Consider the following 13,546-nt stretch of genomic DNA (forward strand, 5'->3'; position numbering starts at 1 on the left):
TTTTCCTGTCCCACGGAAGAAGCAAAGGACAACGTTGCAGCAGGAGAGGCTCCTCAAGGAGATGCTTTCGGACGGTGCAGGTAGCAGAGGAGCACAGCAGCTTGCTGGAGGCATCATCCTCACCTTCCAGAGCTGGTTTCTGTGTTTTACCAGAGGATTTACTAGACATGCCAAGCCAGCCTGTTTATTATCCTGCACTGCTAAGGATGCACCGGGTGCATCAATAGCAAATCTGTGCTTGTCAGGCAGAAGATGGACTGCTGGGGCCTTTGTAGTGGGCAGTCCCCAGGGTTCACGGCCCACAGTGAAAGGAAGTGGCTGCTAAGAAAATCACGGGATAACACAGCTTGGTGAGGTGGTGGCAGTATATCCCAAGCTGGGAGGAACCCACAGGGATCACGGGGTCCAGCTCCTGGCTCCACACAGACCCAGTCGGACACCCCGGGCTGGAGCCGTGCTGGAGAGGGGAGCGCCCCGGGAGCCATTGCCTGCTCCGGTTATTAAATGCATCTTTTATCTCCTTAACTGTTTCCCTCTGAAATCCTCTGGTGTCTGGCCAGCCGCCAGCACCATCCTTCCGCTTTTAACGACTCTGCAGCAATCCCTGGGACTCCAGGCTGCTTTCGCAGCGTGCCCGCTGGCTGACAAGCTGCTTGCATTGCACACAGCGTGAAAAACCCCTTACACACAGCTGTCCAAACCCCTTTCAATGAGCCCCTCCAGGGGTTCTAGCATCACCTGGCCGTGCAGGATTCATTGCCCTCCTATTCCCAGTGGTGAGAGGGCAGGGGAAAGCAGCGCTGACTCCTCCTTGCTGCCCATACCCATGAGCGCAGGGCACCTGGGCGGGCTCAGCCCCTCCATCACCTGCCCGGGGGCAGCTGGTTCATGCCAGGCATGCTCAGAGCCCCAACATGAAGTCACAGCAATTAGCCAGCCTGGGTTTTGTTTCACTCCCGTGGGTGTGTAGCCGCTTTTCCCAGGACGTGAGGCAAGGCGGTGACACGCAGCCAGCCTCTGAGCGAGGGAGGCTGCTCACGCAGGGCTGGTGCACCCCGGGGACGGCCAGTCCCGACTCGTCCGCCCGGCCCTCGTAGCCTTGCAGGCTGGGGACGAGCACGGGTGAGAGGCTGCGGCCCTGGGAGCGCCTCCCTGCCCTCGCTGCCGCCCGGTGATTCAGGGCTTAGGACTGCGGCGAGATCTGGAATTAGCTTTATTGTTCCTGTAACGCGGCACACGCTGCGGGCCATGCAGCAGGCATTTCACAACTGACTTCATTTGATCTGAACCAGCAATTACGCTGCTCCAGCTCAGCCCCAGCAGAGATAGCTCCTCCCGGATCAGTTCGGTGCTCTGCAGCCCATCCGCTCCTCTGCAGCAGAAGCCACGCTTGGTTACTGAGGACATCCACAAAGGACGGCTCCTTGGCCCCGGGCATGATAGTGCTTTGATACCCTTACAGCCAGCAGGTCTTAAACACCTATCTTCTCACCTGAGCAGGTCCCTTCCTATCTGCATCTGCCTTAAATATACTTTAAGGCCTTTGCTGAGTCTCAGCTTGGTCCACTTGGATCAGCTAGCAGAGTTCTGGAAGAGGTTTTGTGCTGGGGCCGGCAAGCCCTGCTGGCAGCGGTTCCTCTACTGCAGCAACACTTCTCCTCTGGTGAGAAGTGTGTTTTCACACCAAGAGACAACCTTTCATAATAACTTGCAACAAAGGGCTGTTTAGTGTAAATCAGGAACTAAGAAATGCGGTTACTCTCTAAATGTAGTGCCATAAACAACGGGGGGCTGCTGCAAGGACTGCGAGGCACTTGCGAGTGGCGAGTCCCTGGCAGTGTCTGCCCTTGTTGGAGGCACTGCAGACCTGCAAAATGTTATGCTGCCTCCCCTCCTCCTCCTCCTCCTCCTCCTGCTCCTCACATAGCTGTGTCCAGGCTCCGCGGGCAGCAGCAAGCAGGGGCTCTGCCACCTGCGCTACCTCCAACCTGTTTTTCTCATTCTTCCATCAAGAGCTTGCTGAATTCTGACTCACTGATGAAAGAAAAAAATTTCCACTGCTGGATCTCGCTCCTTGAAAATACATCCTTGGGATAAATACACGTTAGCCTTTTGTTGGGCTTGTCATTACACCTTCTGCTTGTTTCCCAGTCAAACACAACGTCAGTTTGGTGACTTTCCACAGCCCCGATGATCCGGCTGATCGCTGCTGCCTGGCTTTATCCAGCTGCTCTGCAGCATTTCCGAAAGGCTCAGACATCTGTTCGGTGCTCTCAGATGGGAGGTGCGTGGCCGTGCGTGGCTCGGAATCACTCATGGCTCCCTCGTCACTCGCTGCCAGCCTGCTCCTAACAGAACAGCAGCTGAATGATATTTTTTCACCATGAGCACACACTCACAGCGATGATGAATCAGTGTAGTCTCACCCCCAGCTCCCTACCAGAAGCAGATCCCGGCACCTCTCGGAGACGTATCGCATCATTTAACACCCCGAGGTGCCAGGGGATTATCAAACAAATCTTCCGAGGCTGGGTGAACTGCCCAAGTCCTGTTGCTCTCCTGAAAGGCTGCTCGCTGCCTAGCTCTGCTGCCTGTGTTCCAACCTGTGCTGCGAAGACTCACGCTATGAACGCCCCAGATTTAATTGGCAAAAGTCGGGACAGTGCCAGGAGACACCCAGCCGGCACCGACGCCTTGGCATCTAGGACGTAATTCAGCCAGTGCCTTGGCAGAGGTTTTCATGGGGAAAGATGATCCCACTGCTCCTTCTCACATCAGTTAACTTACTGGGCTCAAACGCTGCTGTTACTGCCTCACGCCCCTGGACTGTGTGCATCAGCAAGCCCTGTGTTAGCTGCTGATCTCTGAGGTCACTCAAAGGACATTTATAGCACAGGGGATTGGGGCATTTCCAGAGCCACCCAGTCACCACAGTGCCCTGCTCAGCTCCAGCAGCGCTCACAACCAAGGGTATGTGTGGAAAAACACCTTTTCCTGCTGGCTTCTTGTGATCATTTGGCCCAGCCGTTCCAGCAGGGCTCAGGACGCACTGGCACAGCCTTCACAGCCGCACCGCCACCGTCAGCCACTCGGCACCTCTCCAGCAGCGAAGGTGACACCTTGCAGGTGACTCAGGCACACAGAAGGACCCTTGTGAGCGGGTGATTTACGTCCAGCTTTCGGCTTTCCGCCTGAGCTGCGAGATGACAGCGCCTTTCAGTGAAAACTCATTAAGCCAGAGGCGGGGCTGGCTCTGCATCACGGTGGATGCTGCAAATATTTGGCAGGGGGTAGGATGGAGCAGACATCACTGAGTCCCAGCAAAGAAAAGACCCAGTAAATAACCCCCCCATGAGCTTACTGGAAGCCCCCCTGCCAGGAGCAGCCCGGATGGGTGCAGGGGCAGCCTCGCAGCCCTCCCGTGTCCCCTCCCCAGGCGGGGAGCTGGGGATGCTGCCCCTCGGCGGCCCTGCCTCTGCGCCCAGCCTCACCTATGCAAACCGATGAGAAATACGGGCGATGCACACGAATTTATGCAAAAGCTGCGGGCGGGGCCGCCCGCCCCGAGCCCAGGGTGCCGCCCCCGGTATAAGGCGGCGGCGCGGCCGGGCCGGGCGTGCGGAGCTGCGGCAGCCCCGGGAGAGGCGGTGCGGAGCGGAGCGGTGCGGAGCAGAGCGGCAGCATGGTGAGTGCTGGGGCGCCCCGAGGAGCCGGGCAGCCCGGGCAGGGTCCCCCCGGGGTGTCCGGGCAGTGGCCGGGGGTGTCCCGCACCCGGCGCGCCCCCCCTGCCCCTGCCGGGTTTCATCCTGTCCCCAGCTCCTGCGCGCACCCAGGCGCGCCCCAGCTCCTCCGAGCACCCCCTGCAGCCCTGAGAGCTGCTGGGCAAGGTGCGGGGAGCCCCGAGTTTTGGCCGAACCCCTCACCGTGCCTCCTCCTCCATCCTCTGACAGCCCCTGGTCCCACGGCGTGCTGGCTTTGCGCCCCAGCTGCCGGGCTCAGGCTGCAACCCCACAGCTGAGCTCTGGGATCCAGCCCCGGCTTCACCCCCTGCCCTGCCGCTGTGGTGCCAGCGTAGGGCATGCGGGGTGCCCCGGTGCCCTGCCTGCTGCCCCAGACTTTTTGGGGAGGGAAGGCAGAGCGAGGAGCCTTGTCCCGTGTCTTCTTTCTCGTGGCCACCCCAGGGTGCTTACAGCGGTGTTGGTGTTGGCTGCACGCTTCTGTTGGGGTCCTGGACTTTCCTCCCCGTTGGCTTGTTGTGATACCAAACATTTATGGACCTGCCGGGGGGTACAGGGGAACTCCTCATTCCTCAGGTTTGGGAAGGAAGGAGAGATGGACTTCTGGTCCTCACCAAGGGTACCAAGGCTTATCCCTGCCACTGCAGCCTCGGGAGAGCAGCTCAGACAGCTCCCCAGATGCTCAGAGCCTGGCTGTGCGTGCCGTGACCCGCACTGCCTCCCAGGGCGGCCGTCGCTGCCGTACCCCTGTGCACAAAATGGCTCCAGCGCCTTCCTGCCAGCTGACTCACAGCGGGGCACTGGCTGCTCTGGAAATCCGGTCTGGTTTGGATGCTCCTCTGCCTCGGCTGTGCCTGATGACGCATCCAACCCTTGGCAACAACAGGACCGAGGCACCGAGTGTTTTGGTGCTCATCGAGAGGGCTGCAGCCTCCGCGGTGCCTCACCTGGAGGGAAGGAGGGGAGGAAGGAGGCTGTAGGACTGACCTCGGCTGCACTTGCCCCAAGGCACTGTGCTGCAGGGGACCCTCCCACATCAGCCCTTCAGCTCAGCTGCAAAGTGAGCTAACGCCTCCCACTCCAGAGCTAATTTAGGGAAGCGGAGCCTCCAAGCATGGCAACCATTCATTGCTGCAAATTCCCCCTGTGCTGGGCTCCTTTCCCAACGCTGCCACCCCCCAGCTCTGGGGTTCAGGCAGTGCTGTGCCACCTCAGCCCGCAGCCCTGCTGTAGGAGCAGCAGATGGCTGGGGGCATGCCAGCTGCTGCGGGACCCCAGCCTCAGCTGCACGAGCGCTCGTGCAATGGAGAAGGTGCGCCCTGGGTGCTTCCAGGGCTTTTGGCTGGGGCAGAGCAGGGAATGTGCTGGCCTGGTGTAGCGGCTCCAGCAGATGGGTCTCCATCCCACTGAGGTGGGCAGTGCGGTGATGGGAGACAGAGCTCGGGGTTTTGGTCAGGTCAGCAGGCAGGGATGAAGATCACACTGGGGTGCTCGGGCACCTCAACGCCTGCAGCAGCTGCATTCATGGTCCCTGCTGACCTCTGTCCCGTGCTTCCCCCTCCCCAGCGCGAGTGCATCTCGGTCCACGTCGGCCAGGCCGGCGTCCAGATGGGCAACACGTGCTGGGAGCTGTACTGCCTGGAGCACGGCATCCAGCCCGACGGGCAGATGCCCAGCGACAAGACCATCGGCGGGGGGGACGACTCCTTCACCACCTTCTTCTGCGAGACCGGCGCCGGGAAGCACGTCCCGCGGGCCATCTTCGTGGACCTGGAGCCCACCGTGATCGGTGCGTGCTGGGGCTGGGCTGTGTGGCACGGGGGGCAGCCACTGACTGCTCTCTTGCTCCATTCTGCGCACCCCAGGTGGGCAGTGATGGCGGTCACTAGTGCTAGGAGCACCCCAGCGTGTCTCCTGCCACCTTTCCCCAGGGTGTCTGATACTGTGCTAACCTCTCCTAGATGAGATTCGGGGAGGAGTGTACCGGCAGCTCTTCCACCCTGAGCAGATGATCACTGGCAAGGAGGATGCTGCCAACAACTACGCCCGCGGGCACTACACCATCGGCAAGGAGATCATCGACCAAGTGCTGGACAGGATCCGGAAGCTGGTGGGTAACTGCTGCTGGCGGGGATATGTCCCCTGGGCTGGGATCCATCACTGTGGTGGAGGTGGGAGCGTGCAGCAAGCCCTGCTGTGTGCTGGGAGGGGTCAGCATTAGCCCAAGCAAAACTCTGAAACTTCCCCCTAGCGATAGCAGTGCGTGGAAGACTCTCCCTTGTCTCTCCCTGCAGGCTGACCAGTGCACGGGCCTCCAGGGCTTCCTTGTGTTTCGCAGTTTTGGAGGCGGCACCGGCTCCGGATTCACCTCGCTGCTGATGGAGCGACTCTCTGTTGACTACGGCAAGAAGTCCAAGCTTGAGTTCTCCATCTACCCTGCCCCACAGGTCTCCACCGCCGTGGTGGAGCCCTACAACTCCATCCTCACCACGCACAGTACTTTAGAGCACTCAGACTGTGCCTTCATGGTGGATAACGAGGCCATCTATGACATCTGCCGCAGGAACCTGGACATCGAGCGCCCCACCTACACCAACCTCAACCGCCTCATCAGCCAGGTCGTTTCATCCATCACGGCCTCATTGAGGTTTGATGGAGCCCTGAATGTTGACCTGACCGAGTTCCAGACCAACCTGGTGCCCTACCCTCGCATCCACTTCCCCTTGGCCACCTACGCCCCGGTTGTTTCGGCCGAGAGGGCGTATCACGAGCAGCTGTCGGTGGCCGAGATCACCAACTCGTGCTTCGAGCCGGCCAACCAGATGGTGAAGTGCGACCCTCGGCACGGCAAGTACATGGCGTGCTGCCTGCTGTACCGCGGGGACGTGGTGCCCAAGGACGTCAACGCCGCCATCGCCACCATCAAGACCAAGCGCAGCATCCAGTTCGTGGACTGGTGCCCCACGGGCTTCAAGGTGGGCATCAACTACCAGCCGCCCACCGTGGTGCCGGGGGGGGACCTGGCCAAGGTGCAGCGCGCCGTCTGCATGCTGAGCAACACCACGGCCATCGCCGAGGCCTGGGCTCGCCTCGACCACAAGTTCGACCTGATGTATGCCAAGCGCGCCTTCGTGCACTGGTACGTGGGTGAGGGCATGGAGGAGGGCGAGTTCTCCGAGGCGCGCGAGGACATGGCTGCCCTGGAGAAGGACTACGAGGAGGTGGGCCTGGACTCCTACGAGGACGAGGAGGAGGGCGAGGAGTAGAGGCGCCGCGGCCCGACAGGACCTTGCTCCTTTCCGCGGGCCTCCCTTTGCGGGAGCCCTTTGCAATAAACCGTTTGAGAGCCTCCGTGTCTGCCAGTAACCCCCCGGCTGCAGTGGTTTCTTGCCAGGTCAGGCGTGTGCTGAGCGCTGCTGCTGCTGCTGCTGCTGCTGCTATGCTTGCTCCCCATGCTCTGCTCCTGCTCCAGCTCACTCCCCATGCAGCTCAGAGCCCCGTAGCTGGGGGATGAGGACAGGACACTCAGCATGTTCTGGTTAAAAACCCAGCCATGTCCAGCAAAGGGATCAGGAGGAAACCTGATGCTCTAATGGGAACGAAACCTAGCTCTGGTCCTGCATCCAAAGGGCGAGGAAGAAGAGGGAAATGTCTCCCCTTGGAGCAGCCTGCAATAGTTTTGAGTCTTCTCAGTGCGCTCTTGGTCTCTGTGAGCAGGGATTTGGGAAGGCACCCCAGGAGGCTGAACTCAGCTGGAAAGAAGGATTAAAGTAGGAACAGCCTGGCCTTGTTCTTGTGCTGGAGCTGATGCCAGAGGGTTTCAAAGGAGCCCCCATGACTTTCGGTTCCATTTTATGCCTCTCCTACGGTAGCTTCTGGGGGTGCCATAGGCACATCCTGATGGAGCAGCTCCCTTCTTCCCTCCTTGTCAGCACAGGGCAGTGCTGCTGCCAGCCTTTTCCTTGCACCCACGGGCTCTGGCTCTCCATCACGCAGTGCCTCTGCCTGCCCCCAGCCTGGCTCTGCCACTGGCCTCATGCTGAGACCTCTCCCTGTGCTGCCTGGTGCCAGAACATCCAAGTGTCGTCTCCTTCCTCCAGCTGCAAACGGGAGATTTGTGTTACCCATTATCCAGCATGCTGGGATTAATTTTCCCTGCTTATCGCTTACGCTCCAGCTACGCTGACCCCCAGGGGCTGTCCTCCGCTGCTCTCCTCCTCCCGGCATGCACCCGTGTCCGCTGGAGGGGAAAGTGTGAGCCAGCAGCGGGCCGCACCGATACCTGGAGCGGGGCCAGGCGCACGTCCCAGTGCGCAGGGCAGCCCCGTGGCTCCTGGCGCTGTGCCCCCTGTCCGGAGCGCCAGGCTCAGACTGAGCGGTGCCGGCTGCTGTGCCAGGGCAGGAGCTGCTGCCCTTCGTGCTGGGCTCTGCTCCCCACAGCTCCTTGCCAAGGTCTGGGTGTGGGGCGAGGAAGGACCCTGCTTCCCCAGGAGTGATCCCACTGCATCGGTAACTTCTCCCCGTGCCTTCGGAGAGACCTGACTGCTGCCAGAAGCACAAAAGACACAACCACAGCTCCTCTTCCTTTTATTTTTTTTTTCTTTTTCTGAAGGCCAGCCTGCGCCTCTGCCTTAGACCCCGCTGCAGGGGGTACCCAGCAGTTTATCCTGGCACATTCCCAGGTAGCAGAGCCCCTGTCTCCAAGGGCGGGGAGTGCTGTGTGAGACCGTGTCCTGGCGGCAAGGACAGAGCCCTCTCCCTGCAGTGTTCAGTGCACCAGGCTGGAGTGCTGGGCTCTGCTTTTCCCCAGCCAGCCGGGCTGGCGGCGGCTCACCCATCCCCAGCAGCAGCACCAGCCCTGGCCCCGGGGGGGCTGCACTCCCCCCGAGGGGTTTCTGTGTGCAGGCACAAGGAGTCACTCTGATAACCCTCAGGGAAGGGCAGCCCCTGGCCAGAGGATCCCCAAGTGCTGAGATGGCCAAGGGCTGTTTTGGGGCACCCCGGTCTCCAAACCCAGTCCTCATCTCTCACTTGTTTCTCCTCTTTTCTCCTGCTCTGGGGACCCAGGTGCCACAGCCCTGGAGTTCTGGGGGTGGGGGATGAGCTCCCAGCAGAGCTTGGGGTGAGGGGGGCTGGTGGCCGAGCAGTTATAGGGCTGCTGCACCCTGCCCCATGGCTGAGCCCTGCCTGCTGATGCCCACAGCCCCGGCACCCTGAGTTCCCCCCCCCATGGGTGCGCAGGGACCCAGGCGGGCTCCCGCTGCCCCGGGGGAGCTTCCTCCCTCCCCGCACGCAAATGTACCCAAATGAGGGGGGCGTGGCGGCACCAGACCCCTCCCCGCTATAAGAAGTTCGCTGCGGCGGGGATTGCAGCAGCCGCAGCTCCGCACCGAGCCCCGCCGCACCGAGCCGCCGGGACAGCCCGGGCCCCCCCAGCAGCATGGTGAGTGCGCACCGGGCACCGGGCACCACAGGGGGGGCGCCCCGGGAGCGGCGGGGGCGCACGGCGGAGCCCCCGCCACGCGTCCCCTCCTTCCCTACCGTGACCTTGGGCAGCCCCACCGGGACCTGCCCGGGGGCAGCCGCCCCCCGCCGCTCCGGGGTCCCCCCGGGGTCCCCCCGGTGTCCCCCAGGTCCCGTCCCGTCCCCGCTGCCCCCGCGGGGGGGACTCCGGTTTGGAGGGGGCGGCCGCGACCCCTCCGGTGGCGCCCGGTGCGCGGTGGCGGTGGACGGACGGGGACAGGTGCCGGGGGGAGGCGACAGCCGGGCTCCGGGGCGGGGGGCAAGGCTCGGTCCCCCCCCGCTGCCCCGGGGGGTCCCCGTCGGGGCTGGGAGCGGGGGGCTCGCCCCGTCCCGTCCCGTCCCGTCCCAACCGAGGGGGCTGTGGCGGTGGCGGTGCGGGCAGGGGCCGCTGGCCAAAGCGGGCGACCGCCTGCGCCCTGTCCCGGGGGCCCGGGGCTATATTTAGAGTCCCGGCGGGGGCCGGGGCCGTGCCAGCAGCCGCAGCGCCCTGCCCCGGGCCGGCCCCGCTGCCCTTCGGCCCCGGCTCCCCCCGGCACCGTGCCCCGGGGCTGGAGCCCTTCGCCCTCCCCGGAGTGCCTGTGGTGGTGCCGCACCGTCCCCGTTCCCAAAACTGTGCCAGAGCCGGGGCAGGGGTGCCAGGGAGCCGCCAGCATATCCCCTGCCCGCTGCCCACCCCAGGGCTTTGCAGCTTGGGGACAGGGCTGTGTGACCCCAGGACCCCAGGGGAGTCCCCTTGCTCCCCCCGTACCCCAAAGCCCCCTGCCCAGCCCTGGAGCAGGGATATTTTGGGGCTGGCTGTGTCTCCGGAACAGGAATGTGCCCGTGTCAGCTCGTCGGGCTGCCACGACGTGGGGAAGGGGCTGGGGCTGCCGGGGCTGCCTGAGGCAGTGTGAGCGTGGCTGGCGGCACGCAGCGGTGCTGGGGCCACTGGGAGGAACGCCAGGTCCCAACCCGAGGGCAGAGTGGGGCCACTCGGCAGCACGTAGCTTGTGCAAGAGGAAGAGGTGCTCCCCGGCAGGTGGCCGTGGGGCTCCGTCACTGTGCAGGGACCCCATGGGGTGGGTTGGAGGGCGCCGTGCCAGGCTCTGACCCTGCCTCCCCTCCCCAGCGTGAGTGCATCTCGGTCCACGTCGGCCAGGCCGGCGTCCAGATGGGCAACACGTGCTGGGAGCTGTACTGCCTGGAGCACGGCATCCAGCCCGACGGGCAGATGCCCAGCGACAAGACCATCGGCGGGGGGGACGACTCCTTCACCACCTTCTTCTGCGAGACCGGTGCCGGGAAGCACGTCCCGCGGGCCATCTTCGTGGACCTGGAGCCCACCGTGATCGGTGCGTGCTGGGGCTGGGCTGTGTGGCACGGGGCTGGGTGGGCAACCAGAGGCGACCCTGCAACCCGCAACCCCAGGAGAAGCCCCAAAGCTCCACGCAGGCTTGATTACCGAAATGTCCTGCAGGCAGCGGTGCTGGGAGCCTCCGCTCTGCACGTGTGTGCGGAGAGAAACCAGCCCAACCGGCACAGCAGCTCCCATGGGTGGGAGAAGCCGAGCTCCTGCGTGGGGAGGTGGCAGCCACCTCCGTCTGGAACACAAACCTGCTGCCTGCGGTGGCCCCGGGTCCTGGGCTGTGCCCCAGGCAGGTGGAGCAGGGAGGAGGATGAGGGACCAGCAGCCTGCACCAGGCTCAGCTCTCCCCGATCTCTCCTAGACGAGGTGCGGGCTGGGATCTACCGGCAGCTCTTCCACCCCGAGCAGCTCATCACCGGCAAGGAGGATGCTGCCAACAACTACGCCCGTGGGCACTACACCATCGGCAAGGAGATCATCGACCAAGTGCTGGACAGGATCCGGAAGCTGGTGGGTAACTGCTGCTGGCGGGGACGTGTTCCCGGGGCTGGGCTGGGCCGTCCTGCTGGGGTCAGAGCCCCCTGTGCCCTGGGAGGGGTCTGCAGCTACTCGTGGCAGGGGTGGAGCAGGGCCTGAAGGACTTCTGGACAGTCAGGTGTTGACAGGGAGATCAGTGCCAGAGCGATCTCATGCTTCTCTCTCTCCCTGCAGGCTGACCAGTGCACGGGCCTCCAGGGCTTCCTGGTTTTTCATAGCTTTGGAGGTGGCACCGGCTCCGGATTCACCTCGCTGCTGATGGAGCGACTCTCTGTTGACTACGGCAAGAAGTCCAAGCTTGAGTTCTCCATCTACCCTGCCCCACAGGTCTCCACCGCTGTGGTGGAGCCCTACAACTCCATCCTCACCACCCACACCACCCTGGAGCACTCGGACTGTGCCTTCATGGTGGACAATGAGGCCATCTACGACATCTGCCGCAGGAACCTGGACATCGAGCGCCCCACCTACACCAACCTCAACCGCCTCATCAGCCAGATCGTCTCCTCCATCACCGCCTCGCTGAGGTTTGACGGGGCCCTGAACGTCGACCTGACCGAGTTCCAGACCAACCTGGTGCCCTACCCTCGCATCCACTTCCCCCTGGCCACCTACGCCCCCGTCATCTCCGCAGAGAAGGCCTACCACGAGCAGCTGTCGGTGGCCGAGATCACCAACTCGTGCTTCGAGCCGGCCAACCAGATGGTGAAGTGCGACCCTCGGCACGGCAAGTACATGGCGTGCTGCCTGCTGTACCGCGGGGACGTGGTGCCCAAGGACGTCAACGCCGCCATCGCCACCATCAAGACCAAGCGCAGCATCCAGTTCGTGGACTGGTGCCCCACGGGCTTCAAGGTGGGCATCAACTACCAGCCGCCCACCGTGGTGCCGGGGGGGGACCTGGCCAAGGTGCAGCGCGCCGTCTGCATGCTGAGCAACACCACGGCCATCGCCGAGGCCTGGGCTCGCCTCGACCACAAGTTCGACCTGATGTATGCCAAGCGCGCCTTCGTGCACTGGTACGTGGGTGAGGGCATGGAGGAGGGCGAGTTCTCCGAGGCGCGCGAGGACATGGCTGCCCTGGAGAAGGACTACGAGGAGGTGGGCCTGGACTCCTACGAGGACGAGGAGGAGGGCGAGGAGTAGAGGCGCCGCGGCCCGACAGGACCTTGCTCCTTTCCGCGGGCCTCCCTTTGCGGGAGCCCTTTGCAATAAACCGTTTGAGAGCCTCCGTGTCTGCCAGTAACCCCCCGGCTGCAGTGGTTTCTTGCCAGCTCAGGCGTGTGCTGAGCGCTGCTGCTGCTGCTGCTGCTGCTATGCTTGCTCCCCATGCTCTGCTCCTGCTCCAGCTCGCTCCCCACGCAGGTAAGTGTCCCCAGGGCCGCACTGCACATCCCGTACCACTCCCTGGTCCAGGCAGGGTGGGTACCGCTTCCCCCTGTGGATGGCCCTGCATCGTACCTTGAACCCAGAGGAGCAGATTCAGCCTGAGAGGAAAACATCTGCGGCTGCTGGGCCATCCCCCCACGTGCAGCCAGAGGGGTAGGTGGGCTGGGCTGGAAGGAGGGAACACCCCTGCGCCCCTGCAGCCACAGCAGAGGGCGAGGGCCGTGCCCAAGCTCTGCGGTGCATCAGGTGCATGCCATGAGGGCATCCAGCCTGTCAGTCCCTGTGGCTGCGTTACTGCCGTGTTGTGGTGGAGGATTAAAGGAGGGGAATGCTCCCTGTGGAAACCACTTGGCTGCATTGTTTATTTTTTATTTTTTCCCCCCTGCCTGTGGGCATTGCACCTGCCCTGTGTCCCGGTGAGCCTTCCCAGCTGCTCGGCTGCGGGCGCTCGTAGCGCTGGGGTGTTTGCAGAGCAGGCCTTGCTGTCCCAAGGCTGTCCTTGTCCCGTAAAGCTGGGCTGCTGCTCCTTCTGCCCATTCCCTGCCCTGTGTCTACGCTGTGCTGAGCCCCCTTCCCCTGCTGGTGCTGCCTCGGAGGGCCTGCACAGCAGTGCCCGGCCCCAGCTGTGGATGGGAGCTTTGTGTTAACTCTCATCCATCAGGCACGCTGCGGCTGGAGATTAATTTTCCCTGCTTAATGCTAATGCTGTGGCTGCGCCGACCCGCCAGGGCTGTCCTCCCGTGCCCTTCCCCTCTGGCAGTGCCTGCGGGCTCTGGCTGGCTTCTCAACCCAGAACACACTAATGCTCACCCCATGCCCCGGCAGGAAAAGGGACACCATCCACACCTCTGCAATAAACATCCTTTACTCAAAACACAAGGCAATGTAGGCGCTGAGGGCGGCGGTGGAGCAGGTGCCGTGTCTCGCCTGCCCCCTGCCTCGCTCCAGCACCAGGCTGGGCCCTGACCACGGCTCTGCCCTGGGCAGGAGTGCCCCCTCGGGGTGCCATGCCGAA

At 63.2% G+C, this 13,546-nt stretch overlaps 2 protein-coding genes across 2 annotated transcripts; both read left to right on the forward strand.

The window, feature by feature from the left end:
- Positions 1–3,259: 3,259 nt before the first annotated feature.
- LOC309879799 (tubulin alpha-4A chain-like) lies at positions 3,260–7,199 on the forward strand. The gene is made up of 4 exons (XM_082764004.1): positions 3,260–3,685; positions 5,304–5,526; positions 5,699–5,847; positions 6,032–7,199. Exons 1-4 carry the CDS (start codon positions 3,683–3,685, stop codon positions 7,001–7,003), a joined length of 1,347 nt encoding a protein of 448 aa, XP_082620130.1. The 5' UTR covers positions 3,260–3,682; the 3' UTR covers positions 7,004–7,199.
- A 1,920-nt stretch (positions 7,200–9,119) lies between these two features.
- Positions 9,120–13,361, forward strand: LOC309879798 (tubulin alpha-5 chain). Its single transcript, XM_082764003.1, has 4 exons — positions 9,120–9,180; positions 10,369–10,591; positions 10,967–11,115; positions 11,317–13,361. Exons 1-4 carry the CDS (start codon positions 9,178–9,180, stop codon positions 12,286–12,288), a joined length of 1,347 nt encoding a protein of 448 aa, XP_082620129.1. The 5' UTR covers positions 9,120–9,177; the 3' UTR covers positions 12,289–13,361.
- The last annotated feature ends 185 nt before the right edge of the window (positions 13,362–13,546 follow it).

The sequence above is a fragment of the Aythya marila genome, assembly GCF_965140915.1.
Source record: "Aythya marila genome assembly, chromosome: 6".
Classification (NCBI taxonomy): Eukaryota; Metazoa; Chordata; class Aves; order Anseriformes; family Anatidae; genus Aythya; species Aythya marila.

What these genes read in the sequence shown, in the direction of transcription:
- LOC309879798 (XM_082764003.1), top strand. An exon ending in CCTGGAGCCCACCGTGATCG is followed by an intron (nt 10,592 to 10,966) that starts GTGCGTGCTGGG and finishes GATCTCTCCTAG; the next exon opens with ACGAGGTGCGGGCTGGGATC. An exon ending in TGGACAGGATCCGGAAGCTG is followed by an intron (nt 11,116 to 11,316) that starts GTGGGTAACTGC and finishes CTCTCCCTGCAG; the next exon opens with GCTGACCAGTGCACGGGCCT.
- LOC309879799 (XM_082764004.1), top strand. An exon ending in CCTGGAGCCCACCGTGATCG is followed by an intron (nt 5,527 to 5,698) that starts GTGCGTGCTGGG and finishes AACCTCTCCTAG; the next exon opens with ATGAGATTCGGGGAGGAGTG. An exon ending in TGGACAGGATCCGGAAGCTG is followed by an intron (nt 5,848 to 6,031) that starts GTGGGTAACTGC and finishes CTCTCCCTGCAG; the next exon opens with GCTGACCAGTGCACGGGCCT.